We start from the raw sequence: 23,258 nt of genomic DNA, 5'->3' as shown, positions 1-23,258 counted from the left end.
TACCACTGAGAAGAGGAAAACAACCCACTTTCTAAGGAAAATATTCCATACCATTAAAAGGGAAATATTCCGTACTGTTAAAGAACAACCTTTCAGCATAAGACCACAACCAGCTGATAGACAGCTTTATAACCTTAATTGTCACGGGCTCATTTTACAATAAAACTCACCCCAGCAGAAGCAGTTTACCAAATGCACAATGACAGTTCACAAGGGCACTGCGATCACTGCTGGTGCCACATGCTAACTGATGCTGATCCAAGGGATAGAACAGCATTTCTCAAACCGTGGGCCAAGGACCACCAGTAGACCTCAGCCCTCTTTCAGGTGGGCCTCCATGCTGCAGCCTACCCAGTACCTCCTCACTCAACTGCCCTGCGCCCCACAGCCTCTTGGATGGACCAATGCCAGCAGCAGAGGCATGTGGGTGGGTGGGAGGTACTTGCAGAGCAAGGCTCTAGCATGCAACATTGAAAGGAAGGGGGGAAATGACCAAACATATGACAGAGTGGTCAGAAAAGCGCAAGGGAGGGAAGAGAAAGAATGGAGATGAAAAGGGTGGACTGACTGAGGGAGAGGGAAAGGAGAACTACCTGGGGCTGCCGCTTTACTTTCTGGAGCAACAGCCAACTCCTCTGCCTCAGGAAAACAACCTGGCATTGGGCATGCAAAGGACTCCGAATTTTTCCAGCTTATAATCTGCTTTTATTGTGAAGTACTCCCGTGCATCCTGCTTTAATTGAGCTTCTTAACCAAAGAAGTGCAATATTTTGCTACTAGTTTTCGAGCGTATCATTTGTTGTTTTCCGAGCGGCCACTGGGGTGCAGGAGCAGGGTTTGAAGAAAAATTAAACAAATGCATACATCTGCATAAGCTTTAAAGATAAAGACATCAAAATTGGCACAGTAATAGATATTAAGGAGAGCTTTAAGGATACCAAATTTGAATTGGATTGGTTCATCCATTGATTTTTTTATGTTTGTTTTTTACATTTCCCCCCCTTAAACCCATTTCCTGGTATGCAAAGGATCTAGCCGCCTGGTAGCAACAACGGTGACAGCTTAGCGCTGTAGGGGATAATTCAAGGGAAACAGGTACGCGGGATGAAGCTCTAAGTGTGTGCATGAGTTTGCATGTACGTGTGCGTGGAGGAGGCCCGAAGCCAGCATTCAGGGGCAGGGGAAAGGGAACGGAGGGCTCCCTCTCTGAGGGGAAAGGGACCGGGGTGGGGGCAGGCTTTGAAGGAAATTAGAAAGAGAATAAAGGTTGTTTTATTAATACAATTTTAAGAACTATGAGCAGGGGTGGGCAATCGCTGGATAAATGACGTCAAAAGGGTCGTGGGCACACCACTGACATTATTTGGTACCCAGCAGGTGCATCAAGAAGATAATCCTCCTGGCACAACTGACAGGAACTACCTTTGTTGCCCATGAGCCTCCTCCTATTGGAGCAGGTCTATACACAGCAAAGCCACTTCACCTGCTCTTCCCCACACGTGCCTCTCCAAGTCATTGTCATTTCTTCTACCCTCCTCTTTCCATATTTAACCTGGCAGCTGCCTATGCGGCGGCAGCTTTCGGACGCTATAAGCAAACCCCCACACTTTTCCTGCTGCCGGGGGGGGGGGGGAGCTAATCCTGACACAGCAGTGAAAGTGCGGGGTTTCCGGCAGCCAGGCCCATCCCCTGCCCAGGCAGACAGCAATCAATCAGGGGTCACCATCAGCCCCCCACCCCACGCCTTAGTCGCAAGGACAGATGGTGGATGCACTGGACTTGCCTCGCTAAGGATAAAAACATCAGGATAAGTCCCCGACTTTTTTGCTTTGCAACTTCACAGGAAAACCCTGCGATGGCTGCAAGGTGGCGGCTTTATTCATTTATTATTTTATTTATTACATTTATATACATAAGCCTCCATTTTTTCCTCACAACAACAACCCTGTGAGGTAGGTTGGGCTGAGAGTTTGTGACTGGCCCAAAGTCACCCAGTGGGTTTCCATGGCTGAATGGGGACTAGAACCCAGATCTCCTGACTCCCAGTCCAACACTCTAGCCACTATATCATATAATCGACATGGCGGCACTGTACAGCCACCCCAGGGCTTTCAGTGCATATGCGCAGACCCGTATTACCTTCCTCCTGCCCCCCCAACAAGAACTCTGGTCATCCAATGCTCTTCACTTAGTTTCACCTTCTTTCTTCCTCTCCCCAACCCATGTATGTGCACGCACACACACTTGCTTTCTCCAGTTTCCATCGCCCACTGCCAGGTAGTTCTTTGGAGGCAGAAAAAGGTGCAGCAGCAGCCCTGGATGTTACTTTTTCTCACACTTTTCCTCCATCTGGCCTTTTCACCTCCATTATTTCTCTACCTTCCCTCACACTTCTCTAACCACTCTGGCCATCAGTCACTTGTTTCTCTTTTTTTCTATTCACCCAACTTTAGATGCTACAGCCTTGCTCTCTAACCAGCTCTGATCCTTACATACGCCAATGCGCTGTGCAAGCAGAGAACTGCTGGTGGTGGCATTGGTCCAACCCAAAGGCGGTGGTGCGGCTGGGTGTGTGTGAGGCAGTTGAATGAGGAAGTATTGGGTAGGCTGCAGCTCTGAGACCCACCTGAAAGTGGGGCTGAGGTCTGTCCACTGGTGGTTCCTAGCCCACCATGTCAGAAACACTATATTAGAGAGTTCAGAAAGTTTTGGAATCATGGAGTCTGTGTAGCAAATGCAGCAGCTCCCAATGCACAAGGAAGTAAAAAGTGTAAGGTTATCTGTTGTAAAAAGTCCAGATGTACATATTTCAAGTACTGCCTTTCATTATTAATATGGTTTCACTCAGAATGATACAGCTGGTGGATTTTTAAAATCTTTAATGCCTAAATCCTACATGAAAGCCATTCCATGGAATCACCATCCTCAGGAAGTTTTGGATAACTCTGTGCAGAGCAATGCAGATATCCCAACCCCATGCTTGTAAAAATATGAAGCCGAGCTGTGCTCTATATTTTTTTCAGAATGAATGCATGCTTAACTAAGCTCTAATAGGCAGGATCAGCAAACCTCACATCAGACCTTTACTTCCTCCTGATCCAGAGCCAAATCCACTACAATTCAAAGAATTTACCTTGCTCCAAATTTCACAGTGTATGTGTGTGGGGGGGTGGGGAAGTAAACCATAGCACAATGATAGGGCACATGCATTGCACGCAGGAGGTCCCAGTTCAACTTCTGACATCTCCAGGCTAGGGAGGAATATAGCTTGAAACCCTAGAGAGCTGCTACCAGTCAGTAGTGACAGTACTGGGCTAGACAGACCAATGGTCTGACTCAGTATAAAGCAGTTTCCTATGCTCCATGGCATGCTCACTCTCATGTCTCAAACTGCTCTCCTATGCATAATCCATCTGGGCATAATTTTCATCTTCCCACATTCATTTGCGCATTCAATTTTTTAAAATCTCCAATCCAACCATAGCACACATTGATCATGGTCCCTTGACTGTGATTTGTAGCTGAGCAAAACATTAACAGCCAGTCTGACTGTAGAGAAGCAACAGAAGATGTCACCTAATAGACAGAAACTCTTTATTATATATTTCTTATTAACGAATGCTGTCACACTGAAATTACAACAGCAATATACTGCTGGGCACTTCTTGAATCTTCAATGAAGAAAATATTCTGCCCAACACACATACTCTCAGACACGCAAAGAGGCCAAGAATGCTTAAATCAGTGGAGGTTCAGATATTCTCACCCAAAATATTTGAAGTGTGTGATACTGATGCTAAATGAATTTTGTGTCTCATTTTCTTAGTATAGTCCCTATGGAAACTGGCATTTTAAAGCTACATTTTTCATGGCAGGAATATAAAGGAGGTTTTAACAAAAGCCCCCCATCAACTTCTGGCTCAGCTGCAACCAATAATAACCAAAGGCATTTTTTTTAAAATAAAGGAAATGGTGGCATTGAACCTGCCTCTTCCTGTCTACTCTGGCAGGGTAGTCCATCAAGGGCAGGAGGAGGACACATTGGTTTAGTCCAGGAACGTAGGATAGTGGCCAGCTCTCCTGCTTGAAGCCAGATTTCTGTCATGACTATGGATAAATGGGTTACTTCTGCATTCAGGATTTTCCATCCATCACCTAATCCGCCCACGCTGAACTCATCACTTCACGTTCAAAATAAAAAGGGGCAAGAAAGAGTCTAGGGCCAGAGTGAAAGTGAAGTAGAGGCGACATCTGAGAGTGCTGGGGTCAGCCTAGCCTGCTCCCATCCCTGCCACTGCTGTTAGTCCATATATAGCTCCTGACAACTGGAACGTCCAGCTCTTCTCCCCACCCCCACCCCCGTCACATTTCTGCTTCTGAAGCTTGAGCACAGCTCTTGGCCACCACTGTGGTCTTTGGGCACCCACTGCAACAGGATGGCAGAGAAGCAGGAGGAGCCCCAAGCCTCCCAGAATGGCGAAAAGGCTGAAAATGCAGAAAAGGCTGAAAATGCAGAAAAGGCTGAAAACGCAGAGAACCCAGAGAACCCAGAGGAGGCTGAAAAGCCGAAGGAACTGGAGGAGCTGCCACCATTTGAAATTGTAACAGGGTAAGAGACCTATTTTGTCTCATATTCGTCACTAGCAAGTGCATGGAAGTCAAAAGAAGATTTCTATTCAGGGATTTGCAGATGTTGGCCAGCACAATGTTTGTGGGCTTGTTTAGAAAGAAGTTTGCCTCAGGTACAAGTTTTTGCTGATTAAAGAGGAAACCAGATTATTTCTGAGCTTTGTAATAAAAATTGGAGAATCTTACATTTTATCCATGCAGGATGAGCTGAAAGCACATCAGTGGCAAATCCATTTATTTAATCATTAGCAGTTATGGCCCCAAAACTATTATTCTCCCTTACCCAGGGAGGGGGAGGGGAGGGGAGAATCTAACTTATGAACTGAGCCCACAGAAATGTCATGCATCTGTTTAACCTTTTCCACATAAGCAGCTCCACTTAAAAAGAGAGAAAGACACACAGAGAGAGGAAACTTTCTCATTGACTAGTACTACAGAGACTTAAGATCTAATCCAACTCCTAAACTGAGAGTAATGGCAGCATTTTCTGATTAATATCTGGGTATCTAAAATCAAATCTTTGGGAAAGCCATAACAGATTAGTGATATGAGCAATACACTATGTAACAGTCACATAATGAAATCAGCAAATCTTTATTCGTCTATAGAGGAAAGATTAATGCAGAAAAAAATAATCTGCTCTCTTTAAGCATGAATAATAGTTTTCATAGCAGCATATAAATGCAATACATATGGTTTCAAGTAAGACCCGTAGCAAAGAATACATCTTTATCTTCATTACCTTATCATGATGTCTACACCAATGTATTTCATTCACGAGACAAACCAGAACTGGTCATAAACTTTAATCAAGGATCTGAATACAGTAATTCTATCTCAGCTGGCAATTTGGATCAGTACCTTTGCAACACCATTTATTTTTCACTAATCACTATGAGCTGATCTGTACAGATGTTACAGAGCACCAAAGTAAACGCCGATGAATGGAATTTACAGCTAAGCCCTGACACAATGCTTTGTTGTGCTGGGCAGCTCCTGGTTTCAAGGTCTATAAGCTTCTGTTCTTTTGATGAGTATCATCTTGCTCTATTCTAGGATGTTAAGCTAGGGTGGAGCAATAGTTTAAAGAGTAAATATTTTATTCATTCCTTGGTCTCACTAACAAAAATAGCAGCAAGGCAGTTTGGGGCAAATTGTAAATATCCACTTTAACAACACAAGCTGCTGAATTACTTGGAACTAGGAGCCTAAGCTACAATCCTATAGACTTATTTGACAGTAAACTCACTGGAATTTACTTCTAAGTAAATATGCATAGAATTGTGCAGTAAATAATCTTTATCACATATATGTTATGTTTCATATATTGGCAATTGCTTCTGGTCAGCTGGATCACAGATTAAATAGGATCATGGAAGCGAGCTCCTTCAGTTCTGCCAGCTTTACACTGCTAGAAAGACAAATAAGTGATCCACCTCTGGGGAACTGAGAATGAAGTATTATTTATGTTATCTCTTTCCCATCCTCCCTCACAAGGAGGCTCAGGATGGTGTACATGATAGTCACCCCACTCATTTTATTCTCACAACAACCCCATGCGGTAGGTGAGATTTATAGTGACAGATTCAGGCTCACCCAGTAGCTTCAAGGGTAAGAGGGATTTGGACCTGAGGGTCCCTGGATCCTGGTCTGACACTACACCACACTGGCTTCGTGTGAATGCTGAATTATTGAAAGAAATCATGCTGTCGAGATGGATTTTTGCTTGGCAAAGACTAGGGCTAGAATAATAGAATTTCATCTATAGCTGTTACCTCAATTTCATGAGTATTAACTTCCAACAGCTCCAACCAACACAGGCTCCAGAGGAGGAGGAGGAGGAGTCTGCTGCAGCAAATACAACTAAGAGTCTTGGGGTGCTTAAAGACTTAACACATTTATTATGGCAGAAGGTTTCGTGGACTACAACCCATTTCATCTGATGCATGAAATGTTATCCTGAGTTCTTGGATAACCTATATGCATCAGATGAAGCAGGCTATATTTCAAAAAACCTTATGGTGTAGTAAATATGTTAGTCTTTAAGGTGCCACAGGATTCTTTGTCAGTTTTAACCCAGACAAGATTATTAAAAGGTATTTTAGATCTAAAAACATAAATTAAGAATTTCAGTCTTCACTTTAAAGTAGGCTTCCTCAACCTGGTGCCCTCCAAATGTTTTGGATTACATCTCACAGCATTCCTGACTATTGGCCATCAGCTTGGGCTGATTGAAATTGCAGTGCAAAACATTCGAAGGCATTAAGTTAGGGAAGGCAACTTTAAAGACAGAACTCACAATGGAAGTGACTAAAGGCCAAGGAAGTTAAAGGCAAATGCTGACCCCATCCCCCAGACCTTGGAAAGTTCTCATAGTTAATGACTTGTTTTCTTGTCTTTTGTTATGTAGGATTCACATCTTCATATGAATTTCCAGAGGGGTAGTCCTTTTAGTCAAAACAAGGAGTCATGTGACACCTTAAAGACTAACAAATTTATAATGGCATAAACCTTTTTGAACTACAATCCATTTCTGCAAATACACTCGAGACTGTTGGGTTCTGTACATCCAGCACATCCAGAAGATATTCATTTGCAGGCTGAGATATTGATAGCACCACTTATTTGAGCGTTCTTTCCAAGTAATTTCTGCTTGCTGATTTTAGAGGCTTAGTCAGAGTCATGTTAACCAATGTTAGTGTTAAGTATTTTAAAAAAGCAGAACACGTTTAAGGAAGCTTATAAGTAACTGAGGATAAAAATGGGCTACAATAAAACAAACTTTAATAAAACAACTAGTCTAAAATATGAAGTGTAGAAAATGAATGTAATTTTTTTTGATACTACAACTGTAAAATTATGCAAAAGCAAGAAGTTGACAGTCCAGCATGTTGCAGTTACGCATAGTGATATCACTGGTTTCACAGCAGACTTTTTCTGATACAATTGTAATACAGTGAGTTATACTAAAACTTACTGACCTATCCCAAATGTATTTTCGACTATTAAGTGGAAAGGATTTTGTTTCACTGTAACTGTAGCCCAACGAACAACAACAAAAATTATGAGGCTGAATTCTCAGAATAAGACCTGAAAGAAATCCAAACTCACCAGAGCAGATGTTTTCTAGTTGAAGCTGCCAACCTGTAAGGTAAACAAAACTGTAGGTAAGATACTGTTCTTAAAAAGTCTAAACATTGCAGGCTTGGGTACAATACATAATCCACTGCTCTACATTTAACAGCCATAAACTCAGAGCAATGGATTACCTACTGTACCCAAGCCTGAGGTGCTTAAACTTTTTAAGAACAGTACCTTATCTACAGTTTTGTTTACCTTTTGGGTTGGCACATGGATGCATCAACTAGAAATCATCTGGTTTGGTGAGAATACTTTGGTTTTAATTGCTTACAGATAACTTATTTGTGATCAGGTACTGTTACTTAATTTATACTGTATGATTTTGCTTCTTTTATACATCTCAGGAACAGGAGGGAATGGTGGGTTCCCTTCCCCCTCGGTGCATTCAGTTATCAACCACAGCAGGCAAGAAAGATAAGCTACATAGTGTAGACTTACTGGTAAAGAAAACTTATATCAGTCTATATTTGTGCCTAGTTTAACAAATCAAGGCTACCTCAGGTATCTGAAACTTTCTATATTTTTGTCTTGCAAGTCTTATCTTGAGATGACCTAAAATTTATTGCTGTTCTTTAGGCTACAGTTATGGTAAAAAAAGGGCATAAAATTTATTGCTGATCTTTGAGCTACAGATATGTTAAAAAAATTCTCCCATTGACAAAAACCTTAATGGTTGAAACACATTTGCGTTAGGTCAATAAATATTAGTATAACCCTGTTGTTGTTGAATTTGGTTTATGATAGGGCTTTCATTGATATTTATTATTAAATATTAACTGAGCCATTGAGGTTTTTAAACAAAGCTGAGGTTCTTCACAATCCTTGCCACATTCATAATCACAGCCACCTCTATTTCAATTGGGGAACAGAGGCTAAGAAATTATGATTTGCCAAAGGCTGTTCAATAAGTCTATGGTGAGATGAAATTTGAACCCAGACCTAAGTTTAACTACTCACTGTATTAAATTCCTCTTAAGTAGTAAGATTAATGCCTACTTAATACAAGAGGACACACTAGTGTCATGTTCCCCGTTTCCTCCAGCATTCACACGTTCCAGCAAACTGACACAGGGCATCCACGTCAGTGAGATTTCTTTTATTGAGGGAAATCTCACACTCCAAGATAACGTACAGTCAAAATGCTACTCACTACAATAACAACCTGGTTTCCCAGTTGCCATCTCAACGGTTCCAAAAACGGGTTCCAGTCCTGACCAAGGGAGGGGAATGATTCCTGCTTTGTTACATCAGGCAATCACAATGAGACATTCTTAAAAGGCTTAATAAACCATCCCAAGGGAGCTAGTCCAAACGCAGCCACACGTTGGTAACTCAGGGAACATGGTGAAAGCCTAAACAAGATCACGGGATGAGTAAAAATCTCAGGCACAAGAAGTCCCATGTTGATAGCACAGGGAACTCCCCGACACCTGAGTCTGCAGAGAAAAAGTCCAACTATAAAAATCAACCCCAGTCTACCCTTACACTGCGCAGTTGATGAACGAACACACACAATCCACAACAAACAAGAGTTCAAATCTATGAAATGCCTCACAGCACTTTTCAGGGCACAGTCCTTAGTAACCCAAAGTCCAAATAGAAGAGAGTGCATGTGCAGAGTGCTTTCAAAGTCCCAAATGGTGATGGATGCAAACAGGGACGGATTTCAGGTCATGAGTCGAAAGATGATTCTTGCAAAGACTTCTCGCCTTTGCTCCAGCTTGTAAAGGGAGGTGTGGGCCTGTTCAAAACCACTTCACAGACAGGGGCTTTGGCCCACAGACCATGCCCGTGTCCAAACAGGGCGGCACTGCTCAGCCACCAAGATGATCCTACAATCTGAGTGACTCCTTCAACAAGACTCCCCCCCCTCGCACCTTTCTAAACACTTTATCCATTTTCCAGAGAAGTCTTACAGCCTCAATGCCGAGACAGAGAGTACGTGAAGCTATTCTCCTGAGAACTCTTACAGAGATACGTTTGCACATATTCTGACATTCCAAACTAATTCTAATTAAATCTAACTCAACGGCCTTGCTAAAACCTATACCAGACATCTAGATTATTTCAGTGGTCCTGTCAACATTTTAAACATCTGCAGCAAGACAAACAGATTTTTTTTACCTTCACATTTTTCTTTTTAAAAGTTTTGCTCATAAAAAAGGTGCTGCCTCAAGTCTAAGGATACTTCCAGATAAGGCTTTTATTGTGCCATCACATTGCCTCATTCACAGTAGTTTACGGGGGCCCTAGTTGGCATTGCCTTCTATTCGTGACCCTCCCATGTTTTGTTTTACTGTTTCTTCTGCCTTTTTCTTTAACGCAGAAAATTTGTTTTAAAAAGATGGAATAGCTGCACAATGCCTTCTGATTGCTAGTGCTAGGAGCCATCCATCTGGAAGCACCCGACACAACCCCTGTAGCTGCAAAGAGAAATCCCAGTTAAAATTTTCTGTTTATTTATAAGCTTCAGTCTGATGAAGACTGCCATCCAGCTAATGAGGAGATTAAAAACACCAAACATACCGGCAGTTCTATCTAATTATCCAGTGGCAGTTCAAGCATTTTAATTTCCATCTTTGCATTAGGGAAGCTACATGTTGCCTTGCCAGGTTTTTTGATGCTGCTCCAAACAGGTGCAGCTGTAGAAACTGTGCTGGGAATCTGACCAGTCTTTATAATTAAGAATATCCTCCTGCTGCTTTCTACAGCATTATGACATGTCCTAAAGCAGCCAATGTATTATTATTTTTTGAGATTTCTATGGATGCATTCATTTACACTTCGTTCTTCTACAATGTCAATTAAACTATCAGTCAGTAGCTACAGCCTAGAGGATGGAGGAAGATAAAGTGCAAATCCTGCTCCCTTCTTCTTGGCAGTGGCAGATTACTGGCACAATCATGTGGATAACTGATATCAAAAGTGCTTACAGATGGCTGGGGGGGGCTCCTAGTACTAACACTCAAAAAGCATTGTGCAGCTACTCTGGTAAGAAAAAGGAATAAGAAGCAATGGGAAAACACACAGGAAGGCTACCAATGGAAGTTAATATAATCTGGACCTCTTGTAAAATTCCATGAATGAGGCAATGCAATTATACACTAAAGGATAGTGAGGAGTTTAAATAGACTGACATGATGTATTCATGCAGGACGTTACTATGTAGCAATATCCAATGGGACACTTACGGCCCTGCCAATTCTGTTATGCCCCAATTCCCCTCTGCAAGCAGCACCCATCACTTGCAAAATGGAGGCAGACATCGTGAGAGGGACCTGGGAAAATCCGTGAGTGCCCAGTAACGAGCGTGCAATAAAAAGCTCATCTAATTGAGCTCCAAGTGACAAGCCATAGAATTCTAAGGATACTTACTTGAAGAATGCACCATTGAAACAAGTTATTCATTTCCACCAAATAAATGCATTTATCACTTGTTTTGTGAGGATTTCCCCACAAATAGCTGACCTTGAATGCAAAACTACAATATATACCTAATATAAGCCTATATTTTATTCCTTCAAAATAATGGGTGCGAAAACTTTGTCTTGTATAACTCTACCACTGTCACCACCTCTGCCAGACACTATACAAAGATGTGTAATTTGTGTGTGTGTGTGTTTTATTTGGCAGTAAGGAAGGAGCTTCACATTTGTAAAGTAAATACTTGAGATTGCCACAAATATAAAAATACATAGGAGGCATATACTTTCTAGGAAAACAGTAGGAGTTGCCAATTTTACATGAGTGTGTTATCAAAAGGAAAGATCTTCAGCTAGAATAAAAGCAGGTAACAGGTTGAGCATTAAAACAACAACCAGAAAGCAATTAATTTTAACTATCTGCAGAAATATTGCAGGCAAGTGGAAGATTGTCTTCTCCTGCACTTGTTGGAAGGGGTGTGGTTCTGTTTAAAGAGGAAAAACAAAGCTTATAAACAGGTAATATTAACTGAAACTGGAAGATTTTCAAGTGATCATTTGAATAAATTAATGTGTGATTTTAGAAGTGCAGATTCCTGTATTTAGAATACAAAGTGGGGGGGGGACTCAAAGGATCTAAGAAAATGCATTGTGTGATAAAGACTGGGGAATTGACAATCAAACTATTTAAGACTTAGGATTTGCAGTCTCCACTAATGATAAAACATTGTCTGAAAAGAAAGATATTTTCATGTTTGGGGAACACTGAGACCATGTGATTGTGAGACATTTGCTTTGATACAACCATGGGCAACATTTTTGCAATGTGCATTGGACTAATTATACATGTGAATGTGTATTCTCATCAGGAACACGGAAGACAACAATATGCAAGGCTAACGGTTACACTCACACACAAGGCACTTCAACATGATTACATTATGTGGTGGCAGCTCTTGCCTCCCTCCCATGATGATTCTACTACTCTGTATGGACTAGAAGCAACTGGAATGGGGATCACCTTACCCAAAACGTGGATGATGCATTGGGTGGAAGAGTCCTTAAATTATTACCAACAAATAGTATCAATGTTCCCACTCCACAACCCTGGCAGCCACGAGTGTATACTGTGATACTCACTATGCAATGGCTTCATTCCCATTTGGCAAAAGCTTGTACACGTTACAGCTGGGGCAGACATGGGGAAAGAGATATTGAGCCAGGGGCAGTTCATAGGCATTGTAGTGCAGAAGAAGAGATGGCAAATAATGTTCCTTTAAATGGAAGGGGCACGAATTAAGAACCTGTTACATACAGCTATTTCAACTGAAGAATACTTTTAAAAGACAGGAGATACTTCTTTTTTAACAGTTTTTAATCAAAGTGAACACATTATTTTAGCTTAGCTCACATATTTAAAAGTCAAAGTTCATTGTAAACCCCTTAGGCTGCAGTCCTCTGCATGTTTATCTGGGAGTAAGCCCCACTGTACAATTACATGTACAGGCTGTAATTGTCATAAGGATGACAATTTACCAATGAAAGATGGTGCTGTATAGAAACACTATACAGCACCATAGAAAGGTGGGTGTTTTTTTTTTAAAAGTGAACCTTTTCTACTTATTTCTAACCCATAGTTATTATTCTACTCTTGCAAAGAATTTTTTTCAGAGCTCTTCTTATATGTTATATTGCCCACTTAAGTATATTTTCATAAAAGGATATTTAAGGGCAATTGTTGCCTGCCTACATTTTAGGACCATGTAAAGTCTTTAATACATGCTGTTCCTAGTGTTTCTTGTACAATGAACGGGCACTCTATGGGAATTACAGATGAAAGGCTAAAAGTGGATTACCAACAACAGAATTAAAGCACTAGACTTTTGCTTCCTTTCACAGTAAAGATGCCAATGTAATCAACACATTCTTCATGACAAATTGGAACATTACTCTAGTACTCTAACAGAAGGCAACAACAAATGAAGTTGAAACCCCAAATTTCAATCTTTGGTTATAAACACACTGCTCCATTAAAGTGGAAAGCAGAAACAAAAGGATCCGCCAGTTTTCCATGGAGACAAATCACACAAAGTATTACCACGCCTTTCATCCTAGTACCCTTATGCACCAGCTCTAAGCACCTCCAAAACTCAACTTGCTTCCCTATAGGATGAGTATGAAACATTTTTGTATGGCTTTGGGTGTTCTTTGAGTGTGCTGTACTGCCACAAAATCCGAAAAGCAACTTAAAAACACAAAGTCATCTGGGTTCTCCCAAGTTGGCACACAAGCACAAAAACACCTGCTTCATAAAACTTGGAATGTTTAGGTATAAATAAGGAAAAAGTCACCAGGTCTTTTGCACATCCAGATCTCTCTCATTTTGCTTTAAGGACCTAAAGTACTGCAACAGTTACAGTACTGTCCAATGACAGACAAGTCTACTAAAATCCTAGATTTCTCAATTGTATTTTATGGGGTAGCAATCGCTCCACCAGGGAAGCCCCCAAAATGGTTTAAAAATGAACCAGGAAGCTCCTTCTCAAGACAATGGGTGTGCCAATCATTGCTATAACTTCATTCTCTGGCAAAAAACACTGAAAAACAGGAACAAGCTAGTCTCTCACTAAATGACTAGGCAGAATGGTGCCTGCATATTGTATATTGGGTTCTACAAGGTTTAGAGATTTTCTTTTCTTTCTTTTTTAAATGAAATCTGGGGAATCTGGGATTATTTCTTATCTGGCAAAGGTGCCTGATTCCACATGGTGGAGACCACAATGGAGAAGGCCTTCCTACACATCACAACCAAGTGAACATCAGTAAGCCATAGTACGGGAAGCAAGGCCTCCCCCTCAGAAGGTAAAGACCGGCATAACCTATTTGGGAAGAAGCAGTCTCTTCGGAACAAATACTAGCTACTTTGCGCTCAACCTCTTACTTAAGAAATGTAAACTCTGCTTTGTGCTCAACCTATTATTTAAGAAATGTAAACTCTGCTTTTCTGCGCCAAAAGACAAGTTGCTCAAAGCAGCTTACAAAATATAAAAAACATTAAATGGTCATCATTAAAACAAATAAATAACAAGCTAAAATCAGCAGCAAACACAAAAAAAAACATAACAGTCAATAATTAAAATTATAAAATGCTATGTTCTTATTAAGGATTCATGTTAATCTTGCAATAATACAGTTTATATAGGTCAGAAAAAAAGTTGTGGACAGGGTGAGACAAGCATTGTACAGGATGGTGATGACACAGCCAGATGACTGAATTTATGCATGTCTCATACTGTAAAGCTGAGTTGCAATGCCAACTGCCTACCATTGTGGGAACAGGTGAATGTCAAGGCAGCGTTGACAGCTTAGTTTCCAAAATATGTTCATTTCAGGAGAGGCATGACTCCATCTAAAATCTATGGCTTGTATCCAATGGTGTTCTTTCATTAGCAGAACATACATTGCTGGAAGACTGAATTTCTGCTCCCACCATGCACACACCAAATCTACTCCAAGGGTAGGTGCTGGAGGTGAAAAGGCAAGAGGAACTCTTTTTGTGTTCCTCTTGCCTTTTTATTATCCGCCTGCATAATGTTGGGTTTAGCCTCTGTACTATAAAAAAACACTTTACTTTCCTAGCTTTTTATTTGGAGATGATGAGGTTGAAGAGATTCTCAGTGGTCATAGGTCAAAGCAATTCTTATAGCCTAGCTAGGGCAAAATGGACAAAAATAGCTGAAGATAGGGTTAAGCAATCCCTTCACCTACTGACCTTCCCCTGCAAATGTTCCCCTACCAGTACATTCACATTATTTCACCAACATGTGTCATATAGTTCTGCCCTAAGACTGGGAGACACCAGATAATCTGATTTCTTTCCAATATCCTGTTGGATTTGACTGTTATAGCAATACAACAGAACCAATCACCTAAGGAGGTAGTGGGCTCTCCCACACTGGAGGCATTCAAGATGCAGCTGGACAGCCATCTGTCCTTTAATGTGGATTCCTGCTTTGAGCAGGGGGTTGGACTCAATGGCTTTATAGGCCCGTTCCAACTCTACTATGCTATGATCCATCCAATTACAGAGGGAACACAGGAATCAAGATTCACACCCTCAGCCTTCAATATTTATTTAAGAAGCAGCTTACTTCATTTCAAAGGAATTTGTATATGTACTTATTTATTTATTACATTTCTATACCGCCCAATAGCCGGAACTCTCTGGGCAGTTCACAAAAATTAAAAACATTCAAAGTATAAAACAACAGTATAAAACCATACTATAAAATACAATATAAAATGTATAATGTACACATTATTCCTCCATGGGGCTCAAGGCAGTGAACAAGATATTTGTCCCACACACTCACTTTATCTCCACAGCTATCCTATGAGGTAGACTAGGTTGAGAAATGCTGTGCTTCAAGGCTCAATGGAAATTTGAGTAAGTCTGATGCTCCTATACCACCCTGGCCTTCATGTTACTTGTTAGCTTTTTAACTTACCCCTGTTTCATAATAGGAGTAAGGTAGAAATGTATATAAATAAAATGATAGGAGTAATGGACAAGGAGCCATTGGTTCTGGTGTTATCACCATCCTCCAGGGGAGTGCTTCTGGACTAACTGCCTAGGTGGAATACATGTAGGAAAATACAATAATCGAAAAGCAAAGTGATTTGGTTTTTTTCTAGGAAATGACAAAGAATATCCACTTTGCCAGACCCAGCTCACAAATTCACTTAGGATTTTAAATCCAGTCTTTTCCACAATAATCCCTGCATGGAGATAATGACAAAAGCATTCTCACAAAGGGAAAGAGAAACACAGAGAGAGAGGCTCTAATTCTATTTAAGACTGATCTCTAAACACCAGATCATCTGGCATCTGCTTTCCGTGACTCATTTGACGTAGTAAAAGCTAGATAGCACTTTTTTAATAAATAAAACAAGGATATAGGTATTTCTCAAACACACCCACCCTCTTTTATGAACAGAAACTTGAATAGAGAAGACATAATTATTTTCCTACAGCAAACTGGGAGTATCAGAATTGGTCAGCTAGTCTGTGCCTTCCTGTCTCAGATGTGCAGGGAGCTACAAGTGTTAAATGCTTGTAAATTTTGAATAATTGTTGGCTTAGAAATAAACTGCTATTGTTAAGAGCAAAGTGAAAGGCATGCAAGATAGCTTAAAAGATGACTGTGTCAGAGATGTGTGCATATATATATGTGCTGATTTATGGTACACCCAGTTTCTTTCTCCCTTGCCCTTTCAATGATGAATAACTAAGCATTTCAAGAGCTGCAGGGTGCACAAGACATCTGGTACAATTTGTGATTGCTAGGGACAGGGACTTCAAAGACTTGGGGAAAGTTCTCTTTAAAGTCCAACAGAACACACAGTGAAATTTGTACATTGCATTAATTTAAAATTAAGTAGAACATAAAAACACAAGATGGTTATGTTACCTATACAAGACACTTTGACTGCATTAGCACGTTCAATGAACAAAATGTTTTCCTGAGTCAAACCAGCCACTTAAAATCCTAGAGTGTCTTGGTTTTGTTTAAACATACTAAAGTCACCTGAAAATTTGCTACCCATTTTACTGGTAAAAATTATCCTTAATTTTCAAGTTAGTGAATTTTTTTGATTCCAGAAAAACTGACATGTTAGTACAGCGGGAAAGAGAACAAACTAAGCTATGGCACACCTTAAAGTGTAACTATTTATTACAGCATCAGCTTCTATAGGCCACTTTTTCTCATGCATACAATAGAAAGAAATTCACCTGCAAGAGATACAGTGGAGGAAATGCCAATTTTACAAGGTGGAACCTTGATCAAGACAAAAGAGCACTATCAGTGCAATCCTAAAGCTTGATAGGGAGGGCTGGATACGCTTAGGCTCTATTGAGTTCAATCTCCATATAAAAGCATGGCACTGAAAAGATAATCCTTAAAGACAGAAAAACTGTATTGATGAACTGTATTTTCAGTAGCTTCTCACTCTCCACCCCAGCTTTCCTGGGGGGGTGCGAGGAAACAGTACAGCACAAGTTAAGCGGCTAAAACAAGCCTCCTCCTCCTCGCTCCTTTGCACACATTGCCAGGGAAAGAGGAAGGCACTGCCTCAATTCAAACCATGTGTCTGCTGAATATAGGAGCCCTTCCTAATCCTGCAAAGAAAGCAAAAGCAGAAAGCCTTAGTAAAGATGCAGGTGGTTTTTTTTTGTTTTGCTTAATGTAGAGACACCCTAAGTCTCATGGTGATGGCACCCAAGGTCTACCTAAGATAACTGCCTCATCTTACTTCGTGGTAGGTATACTAAGTGAAATGTTAGAATGAACTTTTGCATTCAGTTGAAAACCCACATAGCTCAGGTTTGCAATTTTGAGAGAGTTCTCAAACTAGAGAAGGGAAACAACAGCTGGAGAAAATGTGAGGTGATGGCATAACAAAAGTCATGCCATGGACAAATGTAACTGATGACATACATCCATAAGAACTTTAAAAGAATGGATACAAGTAGGTAGAGTTGTGGAGAAAATTAAAAACAATTGCATTTTTTTTACATTCCCAACAGGGAATCTACTTTTAATCACTTCAAACTGCAGAATGAATAGCTTTTGCAAGGCAATGAAGATTCCAAGCATTATAGAAGGTTCCAAATCTTGACTCATCTGTGAGTCAAGCAGAGTCTGTACCCATGCTGCAGAAAGGTCAGAAGATTCCTAGCACTGGAAATCTCACTGGGGAAGGGGAAGGAAAATATGTACTGGGATTAAGTGCTAACTTCCATGTGTTGTACCAAGGATAGAACAGCCCTAGATGAGGCATCTTGGCTGTAAGAAAGAAGCTGGAAAAGGGGAGAAGATGCACATCTTAATATACAGTGAACCAAAATGAATACACAAAAAAATATTTATTTAATTTAAATTCCACCTTTCTGGCAAAGAATGGCACTCAAGGAAGCTAAGAATAAAAATGAATTAAAACAAAACCTTAATTAAAGCAGAATATCAAAGCAAATAAATTAAAAACACAATTAAAACATCACAGTTGAAGAATTCAGCAGCACCAAGCAATTCAGCAGCAGACTAGCCCATATGCCAAGGGCTTCCCGAAAACAAAAACACATTTGCATGCTGGCAGAAAGACAACAGAGGGAGCCAACCTAGGAGTAGATAGGCAAGTATATCAGCATTCACTTTTAGGGGCTTAGTTGCAAACCCTTTCATGATCTCAAGAGAAAATTAGCTTCTCGGAACTCCATCTACTAGCATGTCCACAAACCAGCATATAATATTGCGTGAAGTACAACTAAGGATGTTAAGTACAACTAAGGACTAGACTAGAAATCCACCTTTTAAGTTATTATTTGATAATCAAAAGGATTAAATATGTGCCTCAACAGATCTCTTAGTGGGTTCAAACACATGAGCTCAACTAGGTTGGGGAAGGCTGTGCTACAGATTGAAAGTAAAACTGATAATAGCTTGTAATTACTTTCCTCTTGATTTGCCCAGTTTCACTGGTAACCCCATTATTATACCAAAACTTTACCTGAAAGAGTGTGGTGGCTTCTAAAGATATTAAGGAAATGTAGCTATTGCCCTATCCTTCCACTACCTTTCACGTAGGTCAGAGGAAAATAGAGTTATGAAATTAACAATAAAATTAACACCTTAATATTATTAGTTGAAAGAGACTATGTATTATAAATTGTGTAACAACACTAAGACTTTTGCTCTTCTATGCAGGGAGCGGTTTCCAGCCTTCTTTTTCAAATTCCAATTCAAGAACGTAGAATACAGTTCAGGCAGGAACAAGACATTCCTGTGCTATATCATAGAGATTCAAAGCAAGGAGCCAAAAACCATACGGGGCTATTTGGAGGACGAACATGCAGCAGCCCATGCAGAAGATGCTTTCTTCAACACCATCCTGCCCACCTGTGAGTCTGGTGTACGCTACAATGTCACCTGGTATGTCTCTTCTAGCCCCTGTGTTGGCTGTGCTGATCAAATAATTAAAGCACTGCAGAAGAATAAGAACCTGCGACTCTCTATCGCAGTGAGCCGTCTCTTCATGTGGGAAGAACCCGAAATCCAAGCTGCTCTGAAGAAAATGAAAGTAGCTGGCTGTAAACTGAGGATCATGAAGCCTCAAGACTTTGAATACATCTGGAAGAATTTTGTAGAACAGGAGGAAGGTGAGGAACCAAAGCCATTTACACCCTGGGAGGACATTCAAGAGAACTTCTTGTATTATGAAGAAAAGCTTGCTGAAGTTTTGCATTGAGGTTCATGTAAGTATATGACTTTTGAAAACTATAATTTTCCTATCTAGGGCAGTTCCTCAGATGTCAGACTATCTAATTTAAGAAACAAAATACATTTTGGTTTTCCAGTGTTAGTAAGAAAAGGCAAATATGGGCAAAACAGCATGGGACACATTGGTTTCAGAAGAGCCATATGGAGGCCTGCTGCATAAATTACACAGGCAGTGTCACATGGCAGCAACTTCCACATGGCAATAACTTGACACAGTTCCTGTAAACATGTGAAGCCTAGTTGCCTCACTACATGGAACCTGTTTTCTCAGACATTTTCAATTAGGGAAGCAAGAACAAAGGAAGCCACCTTATTCCAAATCAGACTACCAGTCCATCTAGTTCACAATTGTCTACACTGATTGGCAGTAGCTGTCTAGGGTTACCAGCAAGGTCTTTCTCAGCTCTGCATGCGAAGCATGTGCTCTATCACCAAAGTAAACTTAATATATTACTTGCATTACAATTTACAACTAACAAGTTATAGATGCATATTTGAAATGGTACTGCCTTTTTGCAGTGCAAACATAGAGCTATAAATCCCATCAATTAAAGTCAGGCAATGAAAACGAGAGGGAAACAGTTTGTATTTTTCACAATAGTTTTAATCTAATGAAGCAACACTATAAACTTCAACTGGAACCTCAACTGTATAAAACTGATGTCTAATACCAGCATCCATATAAACTACCAACAGGAAGGCTAGAGCTGTTGTAAGAGAAGACCACAAGAAATTTTCTGCAGCTACATAAAATGTGTCATATCAGATCAGACGAGATAGGGCGTGTTCAAGGTAGTATGACTGTAGGCAAAATGTGTTATATGAAATTTATTTTAGGAATTTGGAAAGGGGGTGAAGAAAAATCCCCACCCCACCCGCCCATAAACATAACAATTAAAGAAAAAAAATTGTATCATTTTATCAGTCCTTTGCAAGATGAATAAACTAGTGAGGCATTGCTTCTTTTGAGCAGTTAAGCCCCGTATATTTTGAGAAAAGCAAATCAAGTCTCCATTTCTCTCTCCAGGAGAAATCTGCCAACACTACGGAGAGACAAGCATGATATATTTTGACATCTGGGACTTCCCCTTCAGTCCTCCAGAGCCACTTTGAAACAGAAAAACAACACCAGAAGTCTCTAGTTGACATACCGCCATTCTGATAGACTAAAAATACATTTACTATGATGTATGTAAGCATTTGGTTGTTTGAAACTCATAAAAGTGTACTGCTGCTGTTCAAACGGACGGAAAAAAGCATTATGATGTGGAATGAAGTCAAAGGTTAGCAGTGCAAGCTGTTTCACCATTGAAAAAAGAAGTCAACCCACACCAAAAATCTCTTTACAAAATGAGACTGTAAATTAAAGAAATTTAGCATTTGTTTGCTTTTAAAAATTTCAGGTCTTCTTTAAGAAACAGAAAATAAGCATAAACATGTTTTGCACTTTCTTTCATGACGCAGAACTAACATCCATAGGTTAATTGCTCTGTGGCAAATTTTCTAAGTATTCATACTATAAAATAGCAAATGAGAAAATAAAACAAATACCTTTTATTGAACCTATCTTGGGTGAATACTTTTCTCAAAAGAGTAGAGGTAAAAACTACTCTTCATAGAGTTAAGCTAACTCAAGTTTAAAGAAGACATTTCCACTCCACTTACTGCCTACATTACACATCATGCTGCTAGGGCAAGAAATGTTTTGAGCAATACTGGTCATTGTAATACCTCTGATTAAATTGTGGCAAAATTTTCCAAAAGCAAATAGGGCCAGCCCTAGCCATTGCCATATAAGGCAACTGACAAGGGGTGTACATCAACCACAATATTTGGCTCAAACCCTGCTTTAGCAATACAGAAAGCAGTCCAATTTGTCTTGGACTACTTCAAAGGCTGAACAATTTGTCTTGGTTCTGAATTAAGCTTGCCTCAGAAAATCCTAAGCTTTGTGCATACCTCACCCTTAATGATCACTGGAAAATCAACAACCAGTGCTAGCATTTTTGCTTTTTAACATAATTGAATAAAATTGGCAGGCATAGTAGCTACTTTTAAGGGGATGAGGCCTGTCAAATTTCAGACAAATAGGTGCAGGGGGGTTGTGCAAGAATATCCTTCCCAATTTGGGGTCTTTCTAAAATGATTAACTTCTGCACTGTGTTCTTTCTGCGCAATTAGAATGAAAACTGTATGTAACAATCACACATGAGTCAGACAGAAAGTAAAGATCTAGAGTAGTCGGAGCCTAGACACACAGATAGTAAAACAAACAATACCGAACTTAAATCAAAATCAAACCTATACAACTAGAGTCCAAATGAGGAGGGTGAGATAGGAGATAAGGAAAAAGACACTTCCCATGTATAACTTTTTAAAAACCCAATTCAAGGCAGACTCACACAACAGGAAGAATAAATAAAACGCACTAAAATTGGATTTGAGAAAAAGGTAAGGAATTTAGGACAGGACTGAATTGGAAAGGAAAGCATTGGGTGGAATAATGAAGGAAACTGGTTTAGGAATAGATATGATATAAAACACAAGCTCAAATCTCCTAAAAGCCAGCACAACTCTTTAAACACTCCAACTCTGGAGAAAAAGGACAAACAAGGAGCAAAGAACATATTGAAGTAATATATCAGCTTGCCTCCAATGTCCCTCACCCAAAGCAGTATGATTGGAGAACCCTGGTAAAACAATTCCCTGTGACTAGAAGCTAAACTTGTCAATCACAAAACTGTATCACCCAACTCTATTCCCATCCCATCTGCAACTTGGTGTTTTCCTTACATGGGAAGCATGGGAAGAAATGTTGTAATTTTCACAGACACATTTGTTTGCCTTTCCCTTTGCCTCTAAATTGCCTACAAAGCTTTAGGACCACCCAGGTTTGCTTTGGGATGATTCAGAGGAACCTTGGTTCACTTCAGACAAATCCTGAATCTCTCTGCATCAGCCTGATTCAGTTCAGGTTTCATCCAAATCTGATGTACACTGCTAAAATAGGCCAATATGGTTAACACCCATGTAAAACAAAGCAGATACAGGGACTAACACAATGCAGTAAAATTATACTTTTATTGATGCAAGGAAGCTATTTGTATCAGCAGCTTGAACAATAGAATTATAAAGTTAAGAAATACTCGACCGGGATAGGACTAGGTGGCTCGTCTAGTCCTATCCCGGTCCTGATAAGATTCTCCAGATATGAAATTACAATCACTACTCACATTAACCATTCCTACGTATTAAGATTTATGAGCCAGTGTTCCATAAGCAGACAGCAGAAGCAAACAAAGGTCATTACCAAATGAGATGTACTTGTATGCTTCAAAAAATAAATGCAACAAGAAAACTCTAGAAAATTAGCAAAGCCATTTACTGCAAAGTAAAGGGTGGGGAGAAGAAATAAAATAAACAATACAAATCCAGGTTATCTAGCAAATCTGGGCTCAGAAAAAAGCTATGTCCAATCTCACATAAACTAGTTAAGGCCCAAGAATGAAACAAACTTATTTTTCAGCCTGGCTTTCCCTGCAAACTCAAGTGCTATAGAAGAAGGCTACATATTGGCAAGGCCTGGAAAAATCTCAGGTTAAATATAGTGCCCCCCCTCCTAAAGATGTATTGCTCCATTATGTTCACTAGTATTGATTTGTTCCTTTACTGTTTAGCAACATCTGCTCTGAGAAACAAATGACCTGAACATAATTGATTCAGAATT

General features: G+C 40.1%; 1 protein-coding gene across 1 annotated transcript; it reads left to right on the top strand.

Moving 5' to 3' along the window:
- Window positions 1-4,218: 4,218 nt before the first annotated feature.
- On the top strand, window positions 4,219-20,708 carry APOBEC2 (apolipoprotein B mRNA editing enzyme catalytic subunit 2). The gene is made up of 3 exons (XM_063141254.1): window positions 4,219-4,609; window positions 18,959-19,506; window positions 20,559-20,708. The coding sequence occupies exons 1-2, from the start codon at window positions 4,437-4,439 to the stop codon at window positions 19,497-19,499; spliced, it is 714 nt and encodes a 237-aa protein (XP_062997324.1). The 5' UTR covers window positions 4,219-4,436; the 3' UTR covers window positions 19,500-19,506; window positions 20,559-20,708.
- The last annotated feature ends 2,550 nt before the right edge of the window (window positions 20,709-23,258 follow it).

The sequence above is a fragment of the Elgaria multicarinata genome, chromosome 1, assembly GCF_023053635.1.
Source record: "Elgaria multicarinata webbii isolate HBS135686 ecotype San Diego chromosome 1, rElgMul1.1.pri, whole genome shotgun sequence".
In the NCBI taxonomy this organism is placed as follows: Eukaryota; Metazoa; Chordata; class Lepidosauria; order Squamata; family Anguidae; genus Elgaria; species Elgaria multicarinata.
This window is presented reverse-complemented; position numbering and strand designations above follow the sequence as displayed.